The sequence below is a fragment of the Arachis hypogaea genome, chromosome 3 (assembly GCF_003086295.3).
Source record: "Arachis hypogaea cultivar Tifrunner chromosome 3, arahy.Tifrunner.gnm2.J5K5, whole genome shotgun sequence".
NCBI classification, from domain to species: domain Eukaryota; kingdom Viridiplantae; phylum Streptophyta; class Magnoliopsida; order Fabales; family Fabaceae; genus Arachis; species Arachis hypogaea.
Genome location: NC_092038.1, coordinates 116,623,123 through 116,646,673, shown reverse-complemented (window position 1 = coordinate 116,646,673; position 23,551 = coordinate 116,623,123). Strand labels below are relative to the sequence as shown.

Sequence of the window (23,551 nt, the reverse complement as noted above, 5' to 3'; positions counted from 1 at the left end):
CCAGAAACTTGAGAAACGGAAGTCTTCCGGCAATACCCGCACATGGCAACTATACAGTCCAGTTCTTCGCGATAATCCCGGTTAACGACCCTGATACACTGGTTTAGAACCCAATTTCAATTCCTTTACCACTTGCAATCATCAATCCATCCATCTGTGGCACATTGTAACCCTTTTTTTTTCCACCATCCACTACAGAAGCTCCCGCTGCGGTTCTCCCGGGAATATGGCCGGTCCCTACCGCAACCACTGACCCTAACCACGCCTACAGGACATCGTCATCGCGTGGGCTGGAATATGCAACCTAATGGGAGGATCGTGCTTCATGGAGGATGGGACGGTGTCCGGGCACGCTATGGCCTAAGGGATGAGTGGCTTGTGCTGTTTCGTTATCACGTCGTTCAGAACACAATGTACGTCATGTTCTTCAACGGTCATACTATGGAAATCAACTACTTGGCCCATGCGGGCCCGGGGACGGACTGCACTTGTATAACCAATCCGTCGGCCCCCAGGTCAAGGCACATAGCCGATGGGTTCAGATCGACCAATCCGTTCTTTGTAAGTCCAATCATGCACCGCCTGGCAAACCGTTTTCTCGTAAGTGTGCCGACAATTGTTTTTAAGGGCAACTATTTCCTATCCTATTGTTCTAGTCAACTATTTTATTGATCTAACCCAAAGAAATGTCTTTACTTCCAGCCAAATGTCCCCCCTCTGCCGAGAGTATGCGAGGATAGCCCAATTACAATTACCAACGAGAGGGGCGCATGGACCGTTCGGTATACGCACTATGTCGGGAGGACGAACGGATGCTTTGGAATTGGCTGGTCTGCCTTAGCAACTGCATGCCAACTAAGACACGGCCATGTTTGTGTCTTCGAACGGCTGGCGCCGCAAGAATACCGGCTGCATATATATTGAGAACTCCGGTCTCCTAAACCCCAAGCCACCGTCCCCAACCCCATCCAAGTAACTCGGTCAAGTACGGTGGTGCAACCTGCACGTCCATACATCTGTATCTTTAATCTATATGTTATTAGGGCCCAGGAATACAATTCTACCTTCCCGTCATTAGCTTATGTTTTGGATGATAAACACGATAATCGTTTCTGTTGTTAACGTGCACGTAGCATTGCAAATGGACTGATCTGCCAATATTAGAAATGTATGTCAATCTGTGCATCTGAAGTTTGAATGTTATTTTAAGCTGTGAAGCTTGAATGTAATCCGATTCACTTCACCTGCATTTTGTATCTTTGCATTTTTTATTTTGAAACTTCACACTGAGTTGTTAATACCCTCAAAATGCTAATCAGTAGTGGTTGTTTATTGATTAGAAGTTGTTGCCGTGCTTCATTTAGTGCATTTTACTCCTCACTTAGGTGTTTTAAGCGTGTATTTTAAATTACATCCAGAAGCAATGATCCCTTACAGAGAACTTCAAGATCGCGATTGAACCACATGCATTTTCCAACGAGATTTTTTATGAGACGTGCATCTGAATATCCACTGAACGTTACTACCAACTACATACAAAATATCCACTTACCATACATACAAAATATCCACTGAACATAGAATGGCTGTAAAAATGCCCCTAACTACCATGTCTGGTTCAACAAAAGGGTGGACAACGACCGAATAATAATACATCAGGTTTGACAGTCGATTTGCAGCTATTCGCATGACACCACTTAAACCCTACACATCCTGAATCCCAGAGAGCGTGAAAGGGTTCGACCAACCTGCCGTTGCAACACACGGTGGTGACGACTGTAGGCCCCTTTGCTCAATCGGCGAGAGACATGACTGGCCCGAACGTCTTGGTCCCAGCGAAGTCGCTGTTAGCAAACCCGGCCTGTGTGTCACTATCGGAGCATTGGAACGAAGGAATCTCCGCGGTCGCATACAGATCGCCGGATAGGTTATCATAGACCTGACACCAATGTAAAAAACAAATGATTAGATCTATTTAACAGAGCAGAAAATTTAACTACATCGTCTATAGAGCGACCAACCCACCATGTCAGTGTCCATCGAATCCATGTCTTCTGCAACTGAGCTGGATGGTTCCATTGTGCGACGCTCCGGACACGTCGTCCTGTTGTGTCCCACCTCCCGGCACAAACGACATCGCTCGGTCTTCTTTCCACCATGAGCACTGTTACCCTTTGTATTGCGCCTGGGTGGATTTCGCACAGGGGGTCTGCCACCCTCAGTAGGTGGCCCCTCGTGTGGAAAACTGGTGTTCCCTGCATCTTCGTTCTCGAAGTGCTTCAGCATCAGCACGGCTATGTCTCTTGCAAACTGGAACTTTTCGGTGCTGTGACATGCAATCTTGCACACTTTTTGGTACCAATCCATCAGGCACCAGTGTTGCGTCAGTTGTACAGAATCCCAAATCACGCCCATCGACTCCACCGCCACGAGTTTTGCATCCTTGGTCCATCTCGGTAATATCAGAGACCTCGGGATCTCATGAACATTGTTAAGAACAAGAACCGTAATTATATGTTCGCAGGGGACCCCGAAACATTCCATTCTCATGCACGTGCATCGGACCTCCCTCGTATCAGACGTTGCAACAACACGCCACTCCTTCCCCGGAGTTCCGTATCGAGAGACGGTGTGAATAAAATAGGAACCGTTGTCTTCAGAGTCAACCACCCTCATTGCACAGGCCCTGTCAAGAATGGGAACAAACAAATAGAATATCGCACGAGTGTAGTTGTCGGCTGCACTCCGCTCCAGCTGTTTCAGGTTGGTGGTCATAACAGGGTCACCCTTTGCGCACTCGAAATCAGCCTCCACCTCCTTTGCGCGGACGAACATCAAGCATCGATGGAAATGACGTAAAAACTCAGTGTAGCTGTATCGAGACTTAACATACCGTGATATCACAGCGTGCAAGCCCTCGCACCTTGATGTTGTTCGAAATCCGGCAAAGAACTTTCCCCGTATGTGTGCTGTGGCCCAACTGTGCCTTCTCTCGTACATGTCCTATACCCATCTTTTATCGGCCACTCCAAATTTCTCAACCATCTCAAACCACTTTCTCTGAAATGTTCGGACCTCGTAGTCGCCGAGCATGCAATCCCTAAATATCCTGGTGAATTTGGGCTTTCCAATGTTGCTCGTGGCGTTTCGGAGTAGATGCCAAGCGCAGAGTCGATGGTGAGCCTCCGGAAAAACTTGCTCGATCGCAGACTTCATTTGCCTGTCACCGTCGGTTATTATGGACACGGGAGCCTTCCCTTTCGTTGAAGTTTGCAACTGCTGAAGCAGCCATACATAGGTCTCTTCTTTCTCGTCTGCCACCAGTGCAGCGGCAAAGACAACCGTTTGGTTGTGGTGATTCACACCGGAGAATACTACGAGAGGTGAAAGGTAAACGTTTTTCTTGTACGTTGCATCAAACGCAACCACGTCTCCAAACACCTGGTAATCAATTTGGCTGGTGCCGTCACACCAAAACAAGTGTTGTAACACGCCCTCACCGTCAACGACTTCCTTGTAGTACAGTGCTGGATCATTTGCCTTGCACTCTCGGAGATACCTCAAGCACGGTTCCGCATCTAGGCCACCCTCCCTTCGTTGCTTCGCGTTTACATTGTGCATGTCCCTTGTTGTGTACGGGACATTATGATACCCGCCGGCCAGGCTCGCCATAAAATCGTGGATTCGGGAGACGCCAATGCCCCCTTTGCGCATGTCGTTCATCTGCTCGATGTCCGCTTCGCTCATCCTCCGATGGCCCGGGAGCATGGAAGAAAATCGCAACTCAAGAACGTGGTGGTTATGCGCGTCTGAAAAGAACGCAACGTGCCAACGTCCTGATTCATCGTCCATGCGGAGTAACATCCTTGCAGGGCATCCACACCGTGTCTCGGCCCTTGGCCTCTTTTTCCAGTTAGGCATCGAGTAGAACTTCGGGGATCGGAACCCTTGTCGGTGGCACACGAACTCCTGCCGTATCCTTACTTCGCCACGTTTTTCGCTTCTGGAACGTCTCGCGCCGAATCCATGGTGCTTTGCATATTGCTGATAGAACTCAAATGCAATGTCAACATCTGCGAAATTACACCGGAGAACATCCTCCGCGCTCAAGTTCAAAAAATCAATCCAACCTATGGACTCGCCAGAATCAACGGCGTAAAACTCGTCTTTCGCATAATTCTCAGACATTCCTCCGGCGCCGTCCAAACCGTCTTCCAATTCAACCGCATCCCCATTGTCAACATCGGCCTCTGCATGACGGTCGTGTTCTGTATCGTCTTCCTGAAAGTCGTTCTCGTCCGACTCCATCCCTGCATAGCGTTTGCCCTCAACCGGATGGTCGTTTTCTGTTTCATCTTCCTGTAAATCATACTCGTCCGACTCCAACCTTGCAAAGCCTTCGCCCTCAACCGATCCAACTCCATGGTCTACTTCGCCCCCAGTGGTATCTTCATCCCCGGCAACCCTGTGCCAAATAGCAACAACGCGGTAATTTAGCAAAACACGCAAAATTGGGGGATGTACTTCAAAGACAATTTCAGACCTATGACGAAGAAAAAATGGGGGATATTTGTAAATCAAGTGAAGGGTGATAATACAACGGGTACCTTCTTTCCATTGATGGAGACGGCGAAGCCATCTACTGCCGAAGCCAACCGACAATGCAGATCAGGTACCGTCGTCGTTAAAGGTGGTGAGGCTGATTGTGTGGGGGGAGAAGAAGTTAGATGAGTTGGGAGGTTTCAGTCGTTCTGGGTGGTGGAGATAGGAAGGGACGGTGCGATTTCGACGGAGGAAAAAGGGGACGAAGAGGCGACAAAGCGAAAGGGGAGGAAGAGGCGACGAAGGGGAAGGGGAGGAAGAGGGTGTGATTGCGACGGAGGGGAAGGGGAGGAAGCGGGTGCGATTGCGACAGAGTGAAAGGAGAGTAGAAGGGAAGGAAGAGGGCCACAGTAATAATTGACTAATTCTAACAATTAAGTTAACTGTATTCATTTTAAAAAATAACAAAATAACCCCTCTATTTTGTGCGAAATTGTGGAAAAAACCCAACAAAAACATGCATTTTTATTCCGGCCTTTCATGGTTTATCGGTGCGCCAAACAATAAAATTGCGTTTCAGTGCGCTAATGTGAGCCGCGTACCGAATCCGTCCCCATGTTAAGCAGAAAGAGCGGAAACGGTTGGTTACTTGTAAATTAATGGACGTGAATGTTACATTTTAACACATGATTGGTTGAAGATTTTTATAAATAAGAGACAGTTTGAAGGAACAAACATTGGAACTTTGCCTTAGAAAATACTCAAGTACACTCATATCTCAGCAACTTTCTGAATCTGCATTCGAATTTTTTTTGTAGAGTTTCTTCTACTGTTTTTATCTTTTTATTTATATTTTCTGCAAACTTTACTTTTTTTATAAGTTTATCTTTCAAGTAACGTTTAATTTTCTTGTCTAATTTTACATTTATTGACAGTTTATTGTTTTATTTAAAATTCCATGTAATTCATTTCAAATTCAGTCAATTTATTTTCAAAGTCTTTTCATTTATTTTCCAGATTTCCTTAAGTTTCTGTTCAATCGAAAGGTTTTTGATGCACGGTAAGAAAACTGGTATTCGCAAAGAGGAGTAGGTTTCGCTTCCAAACCATTAGATATCGAATCACCCTCAATTTGTTAAAAATTGACAAAACAGCAGTATAACTGAATAAAAAATGGAGCTGCCTTGAAGAGAGAGAATTTTGTGTCAAATATTTTTAACGTATTGGTACGTATAAATTTATCATCGTACAACAAATAAACACCTTAAATTTATATATATGCCGTTTATGTTTAAATTATCTATATTTATTCAACTATTTGTACGGTAGTAAAGAGTAAATTTAGTTGATTTTTTTTTATGTTCAAAAGAGTTGTATTTATGATGGATGTGTAACAAGTTGGATTGATTTTATAGTGATTAGTTTTACAAAGCTCATGTGTTTTTTGAAATAGATTTTGAGTAATATTTTGTATTTTTTATTTTGACAAACAAATACTTTTGTTTTATGAATTTATTTTTGAATTAAAATATTTGTGAATGGTTATTTTGTGTTGACAGCTTCTATGGTGTAGAAAGAAAAACTCCTTATATATATGTACATGTGTTGTACAGTAGTTATGAATGATAATGAATATGGTGTAGAAAGAAAAACTCCTGAGCTTCCTATGTTTTTTCTTATGAGTGTTAGAGATGAAAATATGAATTTAACATGTTTTATTTGTAATCTTCTTTTATATATATAGATATTCCTGGATCAATTAAACCTAAATAAAAATTCAAATTTACTACAACTATTACAAATAATGAAACCAGAGACAAAAGTATATGATGCATATAATACTAATAAATATGGTAGTGATGAGACAAAAAAAAACCCTCCATTAAAAACCTTTACTAATGCAACTCACACAAATTAATTAAGTGATCCCAACAGAGTCTCCAATACAATGACTCAAGGCACTTCTAAAATAAGTAATATAAAACATTTTTCTTATTTTCTATTGAATATTTATTTCTTTAATTCCACTAGAATGCCAATTGTTAATGACCTCTTTTAGTTACAAGTTACAACATAACATCACTAACATTTTCCGCTACTGCCACAAATTATAAATTGGTGTTAGGAAGAATTGAATTCTTGAGAAAAATTTTGCCACAAAAAAAGAAAGAGACTAATCTTGAATAGTCCAGATATGATATTAAAACTTTTTGATGTCTTGATTATGATCTTGGTTTTGTGGTGGTGGTGCAGTCCAATATTCTTTAATTGCTACAAAAATCTTTTGTCTGTTGTAACTTGTAAGGTCCATCTTCATGGTCAGTGATTCCACTTTCCCATTGCATTGCATCTGCAAAGTTCACCTTGGTCAACACATCAACATCATCACGCAATATGACACCACCTTGTGGCCTCAAAATCCTATCCATCTCTAACAGAATCTGCTCCATGTTGCATCTGTATGCATGTGACAACATTAGTTTTATGAATTAGAATTTACAAGGTTTTGTAAAAGACAACACTCACATACAGAATAAAAAATATATACATATTTGGTAATAGAATTATATTGTATTTAAAAAAAGTGATGAAATCCACATATCTGATAATTTATTTTTACTCTACACAATTTCATTCTGTACGAGAGTAAGCACCGTAATAAATTGTAACCTTGTTTTATTATAGGTACTGTTCAAATTTGTCTATTTGTAAAATTTTTAATTGTTTTTTAATTTAAATATTTCTAACTAAATTTCTGTACTAAATGTAAATGATAATCACAAATTTTTTTAAAGAAATTTAAACTAGACAACCTGACTGGAAAACATTTATAAAATTATAAAGGATTAAAAATGTTTTAATATAATAATTTAATTGAAAACCTTAAATTACTAAATCATATAAAACTAACTATAAATAACACCATCAGAAACATAAAATTATTTTGTAAAAATAACAAAATATGAGAAAAGACATGTTCAGAAAAAAATTAATTAAAAAAAATGAACAAAAGCAAAAAAAAAAGTGATATTTTTCTAGACCAATGAGTAATTGGAACAAGTTGGTTAAACTTAGTTGATAAAAACATATGTACATATGGCATAATTTATGGAGTGTACACGATAACACCAGTTGTTTGTTTACAAGTATATTTCATCTCAAACTACCATCTCAGCTTCTTTCATAGTTGATGGGATCCCAACATCGAGTCGCATGGTTGATTTATATTGTTCCGGTAAATCAGCACCGGCCTGGATGCATAGTTCCACAACAGCAGGAGCTTGCCCATAAAAATCTTTTAGCTCTCGTTCCAAGGGTGGCCCATTTACATCAGGAACATGCCAAACAAATCTTGGTGGGATCAAGTCATCAAGAATTGCAGACTGCCAACCATGCTGCCCATTGCGTTGTTGGTGTTTGTGTGCTCCACAATTTTGAGCCTTGTGCCCCTGGGGACCAACATGGATTTCCGGGCAATATCCACAGACCCTCACAGGATACATCCTCATTAATCTCTTAGCACCTTTCCTCATTCGTTCCCATGCCTGGAGAGTTTCCTCGGCAAGGGCAACGATTTCTTTGTTGCTCGATGGAGCTACTACCTCTGAATCAGCTATTTCAGCTAGTAGTGGTCTCAATGGTTCTGCTGGGGTTTCATTTGGCAGTTCACTTTCATCAGCATCAATATATTCCTTTCTCCCAATCCGAATTATGGGCTTTCTTCTTCTTTTGGTGGGAAATTCTGGAATTTCAACACCAGCTTGAATACAAAGCTCAACCACTGCTGGTATTCGAGGGATAGAGAATCTCTCTTCATGAGGAATCCTCTTTCCTAGTCGATCTTCGAGGTGATAGGCTTCAATTGGTATTATCATGTCTTCAACATGTGCCTTCATCCATTCGTGGAGTCCCTTGCGAAGATTGGCTTGTGCACCTTTACACGATTTAAATGGATGTCCAACAGGTCCTACATGGATTTCGCTGCACCACCTGCATCAGTTTACAAATTTTCAGATACCTACCACTATAGGACAATCAATCATTTTTTCATTACTTTTGCTGTGGCAGACATTAAATCACATTTATTTGTATAACTAATGGACAATAATGCACCAAGTTTTAACAGAGAAAATAAACTATACAAGAAGATCTAACATTTTTCTCATGTAAATCAGAACGAGTTAGCAACAAGACTAGTTTGTCAGCACAAATACCATATTGCAAGGTTAGCTAGTAACTAGAATTTGTCCGTACTATGAATTATGTGCTCACTTGAAAATGTACATGAATATATTATTTGTGCTCAATGTATAACAGAATTTAAATTTCAACTGAAAATCTTACAATGCTACCATAAGTTAACCTACCTACATCAGTGAATTACCTATCCTTGGCTCTGGCAGCATGCTTACCATGAAAGACTTTAAGCAGCAAACAAGTGGAAAAACTGACATTGTTTATATGGGTATCTTTGATTGAGGGGTAAAGTGAGGTAAATTTTACATGAAGTCTATAATATCGCTTTCATTTAAGTTATAATAGTTAGAACAAACTATGGGTTGCAAATGTCTAGCATTCAAATTTCCTCTGTTGAAAATGAAAGATATAAACTATTCGCTTTTCAAAAAAATAGTATGTGGCATTTCCAGTATGAAATTAGATTCAAATTTTACTAAAGATAAAACAATTAAAAAAGCTAAAATGTAGTGAAGATAAAAAGCTTTGTGACCTATGAAACACTTCAAAGAATTGTAAAGAAACCACTAAGCAAACAAAAATGTCATATGACCCCAAACAACAGCACCAGTTTGTATTACTATTGTCACATTTATCAATAACGAAGAAAACATATCAAATTGATGTTATGATCATAGAAACTCCACATTAGCCGAATGTATGATAAGGTACCAAGAATAACTACCCGCAAGCATGCACCGGCACTACTTTGAGCAACTTCTTCAGATTGTTAATTAAAGTGATCCTTGCATTATACACATTGTAAGCAGTTGGTATAAGGCTCTTCAGAAGCAACCCATTCTTTGGGGCCGAGAGTGGTTTCCTTGGTTGACCTTTCATCATCTTTAGCCTTTCCCTAGCTGCTCGTCGCAACTCAACAATGGGCGTCGGAAAAGGTTTCTTTTCTTTTCTTGCATATTGTCGGGGAAAATCAGCATTTTGTGGCACTTCATCCCTGACTTTCAATTTACATCGAAAACTTTTCTTCGCTTGAATTCTAGTCTCCACGGGAAGTCTAATCTTACCGCTACCATACTGATAAACAAAAACAAGAACAAAAATGCATTTCTGTAACATAATTGGCAGTAACCATTGCATTTGTCACAGTAGGCAACCCAAATAAAAGCTAAGAACAATGTTCAATGAAGTAAATTACTTTAGCCAGAATGGGATATTGCCAGTTTGAAGACAAACCAATTTAACATTAGATTATAGAAAACTATGCAAAGGAAACAAAAGGAAATGATCCACTTTTGTTTAGAATCTCAACCAAGAAACATAAATAAAGCTGACAATTTTATTATTTTCAGTACAACAACCCACAATTCAGCAGAAATGCTATTTGTATACCAAAATCAGACAACAATGTATAAATGCATGTGTTATTTAATTTATTTTCAATGTATATTTGTATTTTGTATTTCATACCAGTGACTTATTTCTGTGTATATCTATTGTAATTCAGTCCAAATAATAAACAATAATAATCGACAACACAAACACTTGAATCAATAACTCGGAGGTAATACAAAGAAAAATGACTCCAAGGCAAACCTGATAATAATCAAGGGAACTAAGATGCAATAATAGGTTGGGTTTCAACATAAAAACATCTGCCGGAGTGGGGAAAGCAATTCTAGTAGGAAGGGACAGAGTCCCAATAGTCATATTCATCCTGGATTTGCTGCTTGCGAAAGCAGGGTACAGTCACCAATGACGAAGAAGACTGCAGTCTCTGCAAAAGGATGAGACAGAAGGCAGGGACGAGAGATAAGTTGAGATTACCCAAGATGCATGATGGAGGCGGAGCAGCAGCACAAGCTCACAGCCAAAGGAAACATTGTAGCACAAGTCAGAAAGTAGGGTGTACACACAATTCTAATCAGGTCAGATAAGATATCTGAATTTTTAAGGATTGGACCCGATCCAATCCGTAAGGAATATTGGATATATCCACAAAACAGAAACTTTATTTGAATGCATATTTCTGTATGAAAGATTCAATAAAATTACAGGACCAAAGAACAAGTGAATAAGTATAAATCATGATATCTAATTCTTTTAGACATATAAACAATAATACCAGCATCACATAACAACTGAACAAGTAAAATCCTACACTATTTTGTATTTTATACCTCTAGTTTTATCAAAGTTCTGAAAACCGAACCGGTCATCGAACCGCTCTAATTACTGGTTTACTAGTTTATAGGTTCAACCGTGGTTAAACCGAAAAAAAACCGTTTTATAATAAAATAATAAATAAAATATAAATAAATACACTAAAACATAATTATAGTCTAATATAAACTTTAAAATATCATCCAAATTAAAAGTACTACATAAACTAGAATGTTATAATCTCATTACAAACTCAAAAATCAAATAACAAAAACAACCAATCAAACATAAAATGCCAACATCCAAGTTTGTCATCAATTATCAAAATTCGTCATAACTTGCAACATTTTTGCTTCCTTGATACATCAATTACTTAGACCATAAAAATCAAGTGGTGCAGCATGACATATACTACTACCACCACCACTACCACTTTAATCTAAATCAGCATCAATCATATATAAATATACAATTAGATTTAACTTTATTGTGCAAATACAACTACTACTCTACCAGCAACAACATATAACTTGTGAGCAAAGAAAAAAAAACGAGATGAAAGTATCTATTATCTCTGAGGTCCTTCTCAAAACCATTTATTATTAGTACTAGAGTCATCAACCAACCCCCTTTGATCTTCCTACTCTTCCTTCCCTGTATTGTAAGCAAACCCCCACCATCATCATTATTATCATAATGTAATACATCATGGCTCGTCATTACTAGTTAATTGCCTCCAAATCAAGCTTCTTTCTGATACCTCTATATATAAATTAATCTCTCACTTATCTAAACCCTTGTAGCTTGCGAGACTTGTTTGTGGATTTGCCTAACAGAACAACCAGAGGAGATCAGAGGCCGTGCAAAGCTTTATGTGTTTTCTTTCTTCTCTTTTTTTTTTTTTGTCATGTGAATTTTCTGTTTGTGGAATAAAGTGTGTTAGATATCAAGCTTATGATTTATCCATGCCTACATCGTTATAGCTTCATCAAGATTACCACCACTCTTGCAATGAAATTAAAAGCCTTGTTATGAATGCCAAGAATGAAATGAATTGAGTAGGTTTAACATGACATGTTTAACATGGCAGGAGTAGGGAGTAGGTTTATCATGGCAGGTTTTCATCTTCCACTCAATGAACAATTTATTAAATCAACAACAGCAAAACACAATATAACAATCAAAAGGTCAAAAACAACACCAAAACAATAATTTATCAAATTAACAAGTTAGTAAGATCAATTAAAACTGAAAATCAAAATAACAAGAACAACTAAAATTTTAAACTACAGCAAACCAACAAAATAAGAACTAGAAAAACATACTAATCATGAAAACAACAATCAAATAAAACAATAACTGAATAATTAATACAAGAAAGAACAAGAAGAAATTTTAGAAATACCCTAGGATGGAGCAGTTCTGAAATTCAAACAGTACAAGGAGAGAGGAGCTTTAAAACGGAGATGGTTGAACAATGGCGGAACGGTGGCTGAAAGGCGGCAAACAGAGGCTGAACAGAAGGCTAAGCAACTCGAACAAAGGCAGAACAAGGGTTGGCAAAAAAGGGCAGAACAAGGCTCAGCCAGAAAACAGAGGCAGAAGCTTGGCCAAAAAGGAGGCAGACGCACGGCGAACAACAGCGACGTTGCGCCGAAGCTGTAGCAATGCGGACGGCGCCGGTGGCTGGACGTTGAAGAACGGCGACCAGATGGAGGGCTCCTTTGGTGCTTCCTCCAAGCTGCGTTTGAGTTCTCTTCTCTGCATCCTTCAGTGTGTTCGTTCAGAGGCCAGAGAAATGGAAGTGAGGGAATGAGGAGGAGCTCGATGAGAGGAAGGAGGAGAGTGGCTGAGTGAGACTGTGAGAGAGGAGAGGGCGCAGAGAGTGGCTGAGTGAGACTGTGAGAGAGGAGAGGGCAAGAGGGTGCTGCACGTTTTCCGTTTTGGTTAAGGGTTAGGGTTCCTCAAACCAACGGCGCCGTTTTAAGCTAATTTCGGAAAACCGGTCGGGTTCTGGTTCGGTTCGACCGACCGGTTCTCGACCAGTTTGACAGTCTAACAGCGATTTCTAAATCTTCCGGTTTTGGTATATGACCGATTCGCTTTTTACATTAGTACTGGCCGGTTCGAACCGATTTCAGAACATTTGAGTTTTATATACTCTTCTAGTGGTACTGGAAAAAACAATTATTAGTTTATATCCACAACCAATTCACAATTATTCACAATTCACAGTTCAAATTATCTTCGCGAAATTCAAATGATCTTCATAAAAAAATTGCCTGAAGTAGGACCGCGATACTGGAGGAATTGAGTACGGCAAGACGTTAACCACTGAGGGCATCAAGCCGGGGAGAATAGAGGACCACGGACTGATGGGGAAACTGTAAAGAGAATGGCAACGTTGCTGACCGACGGCGAGAACGTGAGGCGGCGAGAACTACTGAACCACGAAGAGAAAGGGATGAACGCGAGGAACGAGGAAGAACGCCACGAAGAGGGATGAATGCGAGTAGGGGTGGCAAACGGGCCTAAACCCGCCGGGCCGGCCCGTGTAACCCGCCAAAAAAGGCGGGTTGGGCTGGAAAATTAGGACCGCCAAATAGCAAAAGCCCGCCTAACCCTGCACCACTTAACCCGCGGGTTTTGGCGAGGCGGGGCGGGCTTCCCGCAGAATTCATAGCTCGTTTAACCTCACAAAGCTCACACGACAATCAAAGTACTCCTGTTAATGGATGTGAATAATTAATTTCAACCGAAGAACCTCGTGTGGACGAGAGCTTGGAACCCCAAATGGTGGAAGAAGCTCTTCAACTATTAATCCAAGAACAAAAAGATTTTCTCCTAAAGCAAGAGGAATCCCACAAGGGGTAAGAACACTACGTGGCAATCATAGTCGAATCTGTAGACCACTTAGTCTCAAGGCGTTCATGCAATCAAGGTACTCCCATTGACGAATGTGGAAGATCAACCGAAGAGCATAGTGTGAGAGAGAGCTTGGAGCTTCAAGAAGAAGAAGCGGGGCCATGGTGTGAATTGCAACAAGTGGAGAAGGTTGAATGCATCGAATTTGAAGAAGTAGTCGAAGAGTTAGGAGATGCTGAGCAAGGAACAAATGCCATCAATGAAGATGATTCTACACCAACCAATGTACTATTTAAGATTGTTTAATCTTCCTCCATGATAAGTGAAATTGATGTTGATGAGGATCGTGCATAACCTCGCTGACACATAACTTGGGCAATAAGGAACGTGTAGAAGAAGTTGGAAAACAACGAATCGAACTTGAAGAAGCTTGTTAAGAAGTTGAGATTGTACAAGAGGAACAAAGGGGAGTGGAGATCACATCGCTAAAGCCGTTGGAAGCCTTTCTTCCTAAGTCACCACCATCTGTTACATTATTTGCATGGGTAAAAATCTCGTCCTTTAGCTTTATTGGCCCACTTGAGTATGGTTTGCTAGAAATGGATGGTCATTTACTACATGTTATCATGCATATTGCCACATCCTTTTAAATCCCTATTTTCTTTTCTAGGTAGAATAATGCTATTGAAACCACACATTTAACACCAAACATAGGTTCTCAACTCTTTTTGTTTCAGTTTCCAACTCACATAGTTAAAGTTCTTAATTATTTAACCACATAAGTGTAATCTGATTACTTATTATGATTCTTTAACTAAGAAGTTGGTAGTTTGAATCCCATCTTAGACATAGAAAATATTTAACCCCAACCAAACATATCACAAGTACATTATGTACTAGAGAACAAAATAGCAACCACTTTGAAAAGTTCAAAAAACAAAGGAAAAGAGAACACACAAACTTCTAAACAATATTGAAAGGGAACAACACTAACTAAAGCACTCAACAACCCAATCAAAGATATTAGTTTCAAATTAGAGAGCAAAAGACAGCTGTTGTTACTGCTACAAATCATGACTTGAGAAACTTGGCTTCCCTTTGAAACCAACTTTGTAGGAAAATATAATGTAAGGAAATCAATCAAGTTTAGCAACACAGAAATCCAGAACACAATGCACTAACAAAACGTGTTCATCTTCAAATAGACAGCATCATCATATGTTTCTTCTACTACACTATCCCCAAGAAAAAATCTAAAACAATTAGTACAATGATGAGTTTTGCTAACTAGAACTCAAATTAATGAACAATGCACAAACAGTTTTTGAACAATACAAATTTGAACAATGCACAAACGGCCAAATACAAATTTCCCTTTCTATCTAATTAGCCAAATAAAGCCTCAACAGTTTTTGAACAATGCACAAAATAGTCAATGCAATGAAATAATTAAAAAAATATCTTAACTCTTTTATTCAATATTTTTAGAACATTTTTTACCTGAATCCATTAGTCAGGGTTAGTGTTAATCAACATAGTAATCAAGAAAGTGCTTGTGCTTGCTGGTGCCAGCACTGATAACCTTTTTTATTAAATGCAAAGTAAAAGGGATTATTAATTCTCACTAATGAGATGGTTGACAAAATTCTTTGCTGTGTTTTGAATTAAATTGTTGATCTTTTGATTGAATGCATGCCACATCATTGATATTATTTTCTTTATGTTAACACTTTAGACTTGTTGCCTAATCTATCATAATTGTTATTGCAGAACTAAACACTGTTTTAAAATTGTGCTTCTTCTTGTTGTTATTATTGTTATTTAGAGATAACCATTTTTCTAGAGGATTCATTGAAACATTCAGTTACTCTTTAGCATATGTTGGGTAATTTAGGCAGCACATACATTTAATTAATTTTATTTCTTCTTGTGGTCTAAATAAAAATAAAGTGGAATTAGCCCCTGCTATATTTCTATCTAATCTTATAATCTTCATATACAGATAGTGATATATTCTAGTTTTAGATGGAAATAAATTTGCTACAGGGAAAGCAAAATGTGGCAGAAGATTAGGAATTCATGATGAGTTTTGCTAACTTCGTATCCCCAAGAAAAAATAAAAAACAATTAGTACAATGATGAGTTTTGCTAACTAGAACTCAAATTAATGAACAATGCACCAACAGTTTTTTAACAATACAAATTTGAACAATTCACAAACGGCCAAATACAAATTTCCCTTTCTATCTAATTAGCCAAATAAAGCCTCAAAACAGTTTTTGAACAATGCACAAATATCATCACTTTGCTTTCTTCTTCTTAAATCCAACAAATTACCCAACAGCCAAAGCCCTAACTAAGCAACAGAAACTCAGAGAAGAACACTTACCACAGATGACAACCCACAAACGGCCGATGCAGTGAAGCAGCAGCAGCAAAGAGACAACCCACAGATGACAACCCTTTTTTTATTTTAAAGAGACAAACTACAACAACAACAAAGAATAAAAATATAAGCAATTCATAACCATAATTGTAATACTAATGTTACTATCACTTTCAGGCCTTAAATAAACTGATTTCTCAAAATAAGCAACAAACCATTCAAAGTGAACAAAGTATATAAATAAATCACTCAGAGTTGCAATGAATGATATATAAATGCATTTTTTGAAACTTTAAATAAACTGTTCTAACCAAGTGTAAACTGACAAAGACCAAATAATGGATAACTTTTCTTTAAATGAGAACAGCATTTTGAGATAACAAATTGCCAAATCAAAATTAGAATAGCTCACTGTACCAAAAAGTATTTCAATTGAAACTCTTCTCAAATGCCTTCTATAATTGAGGTCCAAAAAATTATTTTGTTAATATAATTTGGCCCACTTTTAAACTAAAGGACTTTTAATAAAGTATATTTAAGTCTGTCAATTGAAGGTCTTTTTATATAAAATTTAGTTCTGATGAAGTTTCAGAACAGAACCCATGACCAAAAGATACAATTACTAGCAAAAGATACAATTACTAGCAAATTTTCAACTAATCAAAGGTGCAACTCATCAAAAATCATAATTATCATTAAGTGTTCCAACATCTCCATCATAATTTTCATGAAGCAGCAAACAGAAGCAACAAAACTGGATTAAAAACAATGGCCACAATATGAAAAAGATTAAAAACAAAAGCCAGAGTGCAAAAAGCTCCATGAAGAAAATAAAATTAAGCCAAATCGAAAAGCATCAGATCGGCAGATCCAAATCAAACACCAAAGGCAAGAAGCAATAAGAACAAAGTGGCAGAAAAATAGAAGCAAACAATGGATGAATCATGAATTACCCCTATACTCGTCACTGAATCAAACAGAAGCAACAAAACCCTATTTCTAAACAGATTCATGAAGCAGCAAAATTGAAGCAGCAAAAAGTAAAAATATTCCCCAGCTGCCTTCAACGCCCCAGCCTCAATTTGCTTGCCATGATCATCATTCAATCCCAAGTCACCAATAAACGCATCATAATAGAAAGCCAAAAACAGATTGAAGATTCATCAAACAGAAACCAAAATCATGTAATCCAGATAAACATGAAGCAGCAACTCAAAATCATGTAATCCAGATAAACATCAAGCAGCAACCAAAATCATGTAATCCAGCATGAACAAATAGGAACAGAAACATGAACAGAAAAATCAAATTATAAACATGTTCTGAACTTCTGATGAACACAGCTAACAAAACATGAACAGATGAACACAGACTAACAAATCATGAACAGAAAAATCAAAAAATTATAAAATCAAGCACAGAGTAGGCGACGATTGAATAGGAGCCGAGGTGGAAGGCAGAGTATTACCGGCGACGACGGTGGAGGTGGAGATCTCGGCGACGACGGTGGAGGTGGCGAGCTGGGCGAGGACGATGGAGGAGAGGAGCTCCGCGACGGCGATGGAGGATAGGTGGGACGACGAAGAGGGGCTGTGGGATGCGGTGGCGATGGCGGTGGAATGCGGTGGCGATGGTGGTGGCTATTAGGGTTCGTCAGAGGGTGAGAGGGTGAGAGTTGAGACTGAGATACTGAGGGGGTGAGATGAGGATTGGGAATTAGGGTTCGTGGCTTCGTGTTCGTGCATAGCCCTTTTCTTTTTTTTTTTTTTTTCCTTCAAAACGGTGGTTGTTTTGAAGTTTAATATGCAAACCAATAAACCGTAAAAAAATCGGACGGTTCTTCCGGTTCATCGGTTAATCGCCGGTTCGACCGGTTTTTTCACCGATTTTCTATCAGACGATTTCTGACCTTACACGGACCGATTAGGTGACCGGTTCCCAATTTTTTTAATTGAACCGGCCAGTCCGATTCGGTTTTTAGAACCATGATAATAATATATAATATTTATAATAAATTTATTTCAATTTTATTTTTTTAAAATAATATTTGTTAATTATTTATAACAATAATTTTTTAGTATTTTATAAATTCAATATTTATAGAAAAAATAGTTTCAATTTATATAATTATCTAAAATTATTTTTATTAGTATTGTTTAATTTGTATAATTATTTAAATAATATTAGAAAATGGTTGTTTCATAAATAATTGTTGTAATGGTTGTAAAATCGTTCTTTAAAATAGTCAAAGAGAACGGTTTTATTTTGTTACTATAGCATAATGAAAAAATGAACTTCAACAGCAACACTGTAAAAACCGTTGTCTAAGACCATCTAATGGAACGGTTTTAAAGTGTAGCATTTCGGCAATGGTTTTAATGTGTTTTCTTTGTGCAATTCTTTAAACAACAATAAAAAACCATTGCTTAAAGCCAAATCATGGTAACGGTTATAAAACCGTTCTTTAAATTCGTCAAACAGAACGGTTTTAATTTGTTGCTAGAAATTGATGAAAAATTGAATTCAACAGTAACACTTTAAAAAACCGTTGTCTAAACCTATCTAAGAGAACGGTTTTAAGGCGTTGCAAAATTTGGCGTTGCTAAAGGCCATATTTGTTGGTTTGCAAACCAAAATAATTAAATTCGGTTTTGATTTTGTTCGATTTTTAAATTGTTTTGATAACATATCCTATTCTAATCATCAAATCACATCTAGGGTACTAAAATAATTAATAATTTTGCAAAAACAGCAGAAGCAAATGGAACAATAATCAACTTGACTCATAAACCAGTAACAAATTAGCAGAAGCACAACAAATTAAAATCATTAATAATTTTGTTGAAAAAATAGCAGAAACAGATAGAACAATAATCAACTTGAACTGAATTAAGAAAATAAAAAAATACAACCAAACTAATTCCAAAAATTGTGCAAAAATGGTACACCAATTCCAAACTGAATCAAGAAATAGAACCAAATTGAATAAAAAATACAACCAAACTAATTCCAAAAAAAATCATGTGGTGCATCAATTCCACAAATTCTTCCTCTTTTACCTTCCCATTTCCTGCATTAAAATTGAATAAACAAAAAGTTCATAATCAACCCTAAATTAGAATTACCTTAAATCATAATAGAACAAAAATTTCAGAATTAAAAAACAAAATCAAAATCAACAACTCAACCATAGAATCAAGAACAAGCCAACCAAGTGTTCATTACAAATTAGAATCAATAAGAAGACAAAATCGGAATATAAAAAAATAGAATCATAACAAAAAAAAACAACCTGAGACTTAGGCTCCATTGCAGAGGACGACGGAGGTGCAAGATGGTGAGACGGCGGCGACGACAAACCAAAGACTAGAGAGACTGGACAGATCAACAACGAACGAGAGACGGGTGACGAACGGCGGCTGCTTCGATTGCGTCTAGTGCGTGCTGCTGCGGTTCGTCGAAGACGACGACAGCTATTGGTTGGTGGCGGAGACGGCTGCTAGAGAGGTGGTGTGGAGCCGTCAAGGATGAGGGAGAGAGAGAAGCATTACGAGCCTTTGAGGAAGAGAGAAGGAGAGGAAAGGGCTGCGCCTCCGCAATGGTACTGTCCGGCAGCATCGATGGCAGAGAAGAAGGGGGAGGTTCTGCTGAGATTCGGCGCTAGAGAGAATAAGAGAGGGCTCGAGGAAGTTAGGGTTTCTGGTAGGGGTGGTTGCGGCTGGTTTAAGAGGAAATATGGAGGGAGGCTGATTTTATAGTAGGGTTTTTAATAACACCAGTTTGGTTAGTATTTTTCCTACCAGAATCAAAAACCGAATCGAACCGCAAAAAAATGTAAAAGTTATTTTTTTCGATTTTTGGTTTGTTCGGTTATCGATTTTTTTGTTCGGTTGGTCGGTTTTGTTCGGATTAGATCGGTTTTGCACACCCCTACTATGCGTACGTACGATGCCAAACCAAAACTGAAATGGTTTTGTGCGTACACCATGCGTAAGCATCAATGTGAAATGCTTGTCAACCCATGAGTACACATGGTAGATGCGTACGCACAACCCCCATTTTGTACCAATTCATGCGTACGCATGGAAGATGCGTACACACAAATTCAAAATAAACATCCCATTTGTGCAAAGCCCTAATTCCACTCGCACACCATTCTTCTTCTTCTTCTTCTTTGTTTATCTTCTTCTCTATCACAGTCCCGTGTTCCATTCTTTTCTGCCCTGTTCTTGTTTGCGTCCAGGTTTTGTTAAAAAAAAATTTCTTTTCTTTATTTTCTTTTGAGTTAGTTTAATCTTGCTTGGTTAGTTTAGTTTTAGTAATTCTGTTTAGTTAGATTGGTTTGCTGATTAGTTGATTTTAGGTTGTCAAATTAGTTACTGTTAGTTGTTGTTGGTTTGATTTAGTTTCATAGGTTTTGCATTATTACTGTAATGTGTTTGAAATTATTCTGAGTCTGATGGTTGATAATGGATTCACTGTTTTCTTACTATTTTTCTGAATTTGCTACTAGAATTGGTTGATTTGTTTTGTATTGTTCATTCTTAATATGACTGTCAATTTAGCTGAGGTATTATGATAAAAGTGTTTGTCACTATACTAGAATTGCTGTGAAACTATGCTAAAACCAATTGATTAATTTTCTAGTTGCATGAATTACTGTTTACTACTATTATCCTGAGATACCTTGTTGCTTTTGTTTTATTGGACTACATTTTGGGAATTGGTGTTGCAAGGTCCTTATTGACGATATTCTGTGTTGACGTGACCTTGCATACCAAATGACTATCAAATGGCCTCAAAAGCTTTTTAATGAAAATTTTTTGGTCAATCTCTTGCTTCAAGGCGTGTTTTCCTAGAATTTTATCTAAATGCATTGAAGTAACTGTTTTCAATCTCTGTGACAAAAAATTGCGCATTTTACATATTTGAGGTTTCTTTTGCATATTATTGCTAGTTTGACACATTTAACCTATGTAACTCATATGCTTCACTTTCTTTATGCTTAATTGGTTTGAGTTACATTAGGCGTGGAACATTCCATTTTTCATATTAATCTTGCAATATTAGTGTTTGAAAGCATTGATGATTGTTTATGCTTTGTTTTAAAATTTTTCTTGTTTATTCATCATCAATTGCTTATGCTAATTCTTTGATGACATGTTGATTCTTATTTTTTTTTTATTATGTGCACTACACATACTTTAAATCATTCATTTTGACATAATGCATGATTTGTGAAGTTGGATTATGAGCTTGCTTATTCTTACCCTTCTCGAAAATTTTCAAGTTCTAAGGGTCATGTTTGCTATGTTACATGATAACTGACTATTTTTCAACTAACCTCTTTTCTTTTCCTAAGTACATAGCAACCGTGTTCCCATACTTTTTAGTTAAATAGGCAATGCAATTAACTTTGATTGATATTATTGATTGGAGTGTGATTTCTAGTTGACTTTGTTTCATAGTTTTACTCACGCATCCAATTAATTTTCTTTCCTCCTCCCACTTCACAATTGCTTGGTTATTCGCCTAAGTTCTTATACTTCTTGTTAATTTCTTGTTGCTTTAACTTACATATTTATCTTTAAAGCATCTTAGGCACATTAAAATAAGTGAGTATATGTGTACTTTGTGAAGTTGTGACATAACTTTCAAGTGCTAGTGCATGAGTTATAAACCACGCATAAACTTAGAATTCACATACTTTCATCAATGTCACAAACTGGTTAATTCACTTTATTTTAATAATTATTACCTTATTATGGTAATCTATGCTTCCTTGTCTTAGAATTTACGTGTCTTAATATATTCTGTTCTATATTTTTTAGGATGAGTAATCATAAGCAACAAGAAAAGCAAAAGAAAGAACATGCCGCAATGGATAGAAAAGGGAGAGAATGCCTCCTAGCAGCACCACCACCACCATCATCACAACCGATCCACCGTATTAACCAAAGACCCTCTCGGAGGAGAAGCGAGATCCACCAGCTGAAGGTGGAGTCGCGTAGAGCTCTAGCATTGTCTTGATTGCACGAAGGACCGTGCATATTTTTAAGTATGGGAAGGTTGAGCGACCAGAAGTCGATTGTTGGGTGAAAATTTTTCATTTCAAACACTTACATTTTGATTTTTATTATGCTTTCTAGATATTTATTAGTATTTTACTATTTTGAGTATTTTTCTAGCTTTGCACTATTTTATTTTGGTTTGTATCTATATTAGCTTTTAGTTGTGATTGAATAATGTGCAAATCGGACCTAGTTTACTTTTCTATATGCATATGATTTAGATCGATAGAGAATAGAAAAAGAACCTAGAATTTTGATTTTTCCTCCAATCACATCATATATATATATATATATATATATATATATATATATATATATATATATATATATATATATATATAATAAGCTTAGTCAAAATAATTAGTTTTCAAGATATTTTTTTATAGGGCATTCCATTAATTTAAGTTGGATCTTTTTTATTAAACTTGCTTGAAAAATATTGTGGAACATAGATGAGAGTTAGAACACACAACCTTGTGAGATTTGAGCTTTAATGTGTGATTGTATCACATTAACCACTATTTTCATTCTTGTGTGTTATTCTCTTTCTATAATTAGGATATTTGATTTGTTTAATTCTTTATATCTAATATTTTGTGTATGAGTACATTTACATGATTGAGGCCTTTACTTCATTTTAACTCATTTACCCAAATAGCTTTACCTTTTTATCCTCCATTGTTGTATTTTTTTGTCCTTAAAATTTGTTAAAATTTTCAAAAATACTCCTAAATTTTATTTTGTTTCAATTTTGTCCAAAAAGTTTTTTATTTGCATCAAATTTACTCCTAACGACTAATTTTTCAAAAAGATTATGACCAATTCAAGAATAACTTCACAAGAATAACCTTTAACACAAGCAAATCAAACATATTTATCATGCATTATGGTTGGATTAGTCCTAATTTTTTTTAAAATTTAGTTCTCAAGGTATATTTAATGCAATTCGAAAATTTTTGGGACAAAATTGAAACAAAATAAAATTTAGGGATATTTTTGAAATTTTTGACAAACTTTAAGGACAAAAATATACTTCATCCTTAAATTATCGTCAAATATGATCGCTATCTCTAATATGATCGGAAGAAAATCCTAAAAAAGAGAGAGCTGAAAACTGATAGAAATTTGTGATATATTAGTTAAAAATGATGATAATTGATGCGTGAATGGGGACGCCAAAATATTTTATTTTTTTATCTTCAATTTCTCTTAAATTATCTTTCAATCATTATTCACATAATAAAAATCCTAAAATGGTAATTATTGACTCATTGTTTTTATGACTAACTAATATTTTGGTTTGTTTTTGTTATATAGTTATACAAGACTA

General features: G+C 37.1%; 2 protein-coding genes across 4 annotated transcripts; both read right to left on the bottom strand.

The window, feature by feature from the left end:
• Positions 1-3,003: 3,003 nt before the first annotated feature.
• On the bottom strand, positions 3,004-4,639 carry LOC112779874 (protein FAR1-RELATED SEQUENCE 5-like). The gene is made up of 2 exons (XM_025824231.1): positions 4,608-4,639; positions 3,004-4,543 (listed from the first exon to the last, which is right to left on the bottom strand). The coding sequence occupies exons 1-2, from the start codon at positions 4,637-4,639 to the stop codon at positions 3,004-3,006; spliced, it is 1,572 nt and encodes a 523-aa protein (XP_025680016.1).
• A 2,933-nt stretch (positions 4,640-7,572) lies between these two features.
• Positions 7,573-17,926, bottom strand: LOC112791000 (APO protein 2, chloroplastic). Of its 3 annotated transcripts, none has more exons than XM_072233312.1 (5): positions 17,619-17,926; positions 16,154-16,250; positions 10,333-14,289; positions 9,464-9,813; positions 7,573-8,532 (listed from the first exon to the last, which is right to left on the bottom strand). In XM_072233312.1, the coding sequence occupies exons 3-5, from the start codon at positions 10,450-10,452 to the stop codon at positions 7,701-7,703; spliced, it is 1,302 nt and encodes a 433-aa protein (XP_072089413.1). In that variant the 5' UTR covers positions 10,453-14,289; positions 16,154-16,250; positions 17,619-17,926; the 3' UTR covers positions 7,573-7,700. The 3 variants fall into 3 exon arrangements, with proteins under 3 accessions (XP_072089413.1, XP_025689437.1, XP_025689438.1); XM_025833652.3 differs by having other exon boundaries at positions 10,333-10,513; XM_025833653.3 differs by lacking the exon at positions 16,154-16,250 and having other exon boundaries at positions 10,333-10,513.
• Positions 17,927-23,551: the final 5,625 nt, after the last annotated feature.

What these genes read in the sequence shown, in the direction of transcription:
- LOC112791000 (XM_072233312.1), bottom strand. Translation starts at nt 10,452, where the DNA reads ATGAATATGACTATTGGGACTCTGTCCCTTCCTACTAGAATTGCTTTC. An exon ending in GTTCCCTTGATTATTATCAG is followed by an intron (nt 9,814 to 10,332) that starts GTTTGCCTTGGA and finishes TTTGTTTATCAG; the next exon opens with TATGGTAGCGGTAAGATTAG. An exon ending in GTGCCGGTGCATGCTTGCGG is followed by an intron (nt 8,533 to 9,463) that starts GTAGTTATTCTT and finishes AAACTGATGCAG; the next exon opens with GTGGTGCAGCGAAATCCATG.
- LOC112779874 (XM_025824231.1), bottom strand. Translation starts at nt 4,639, where the DNA reads ATGGCTTCGCCGTCTCCATCAATGGAAAGAAG. An exon ending in TCTCCATCAATGGAAAGAAG is followed by an intron (nt 4,544 to 4,607) that starts GTACCCGTTGTA and finishes TCTTCGTCATAG; the next exon opens with GTCTGAAATTGTCTTTGAAG.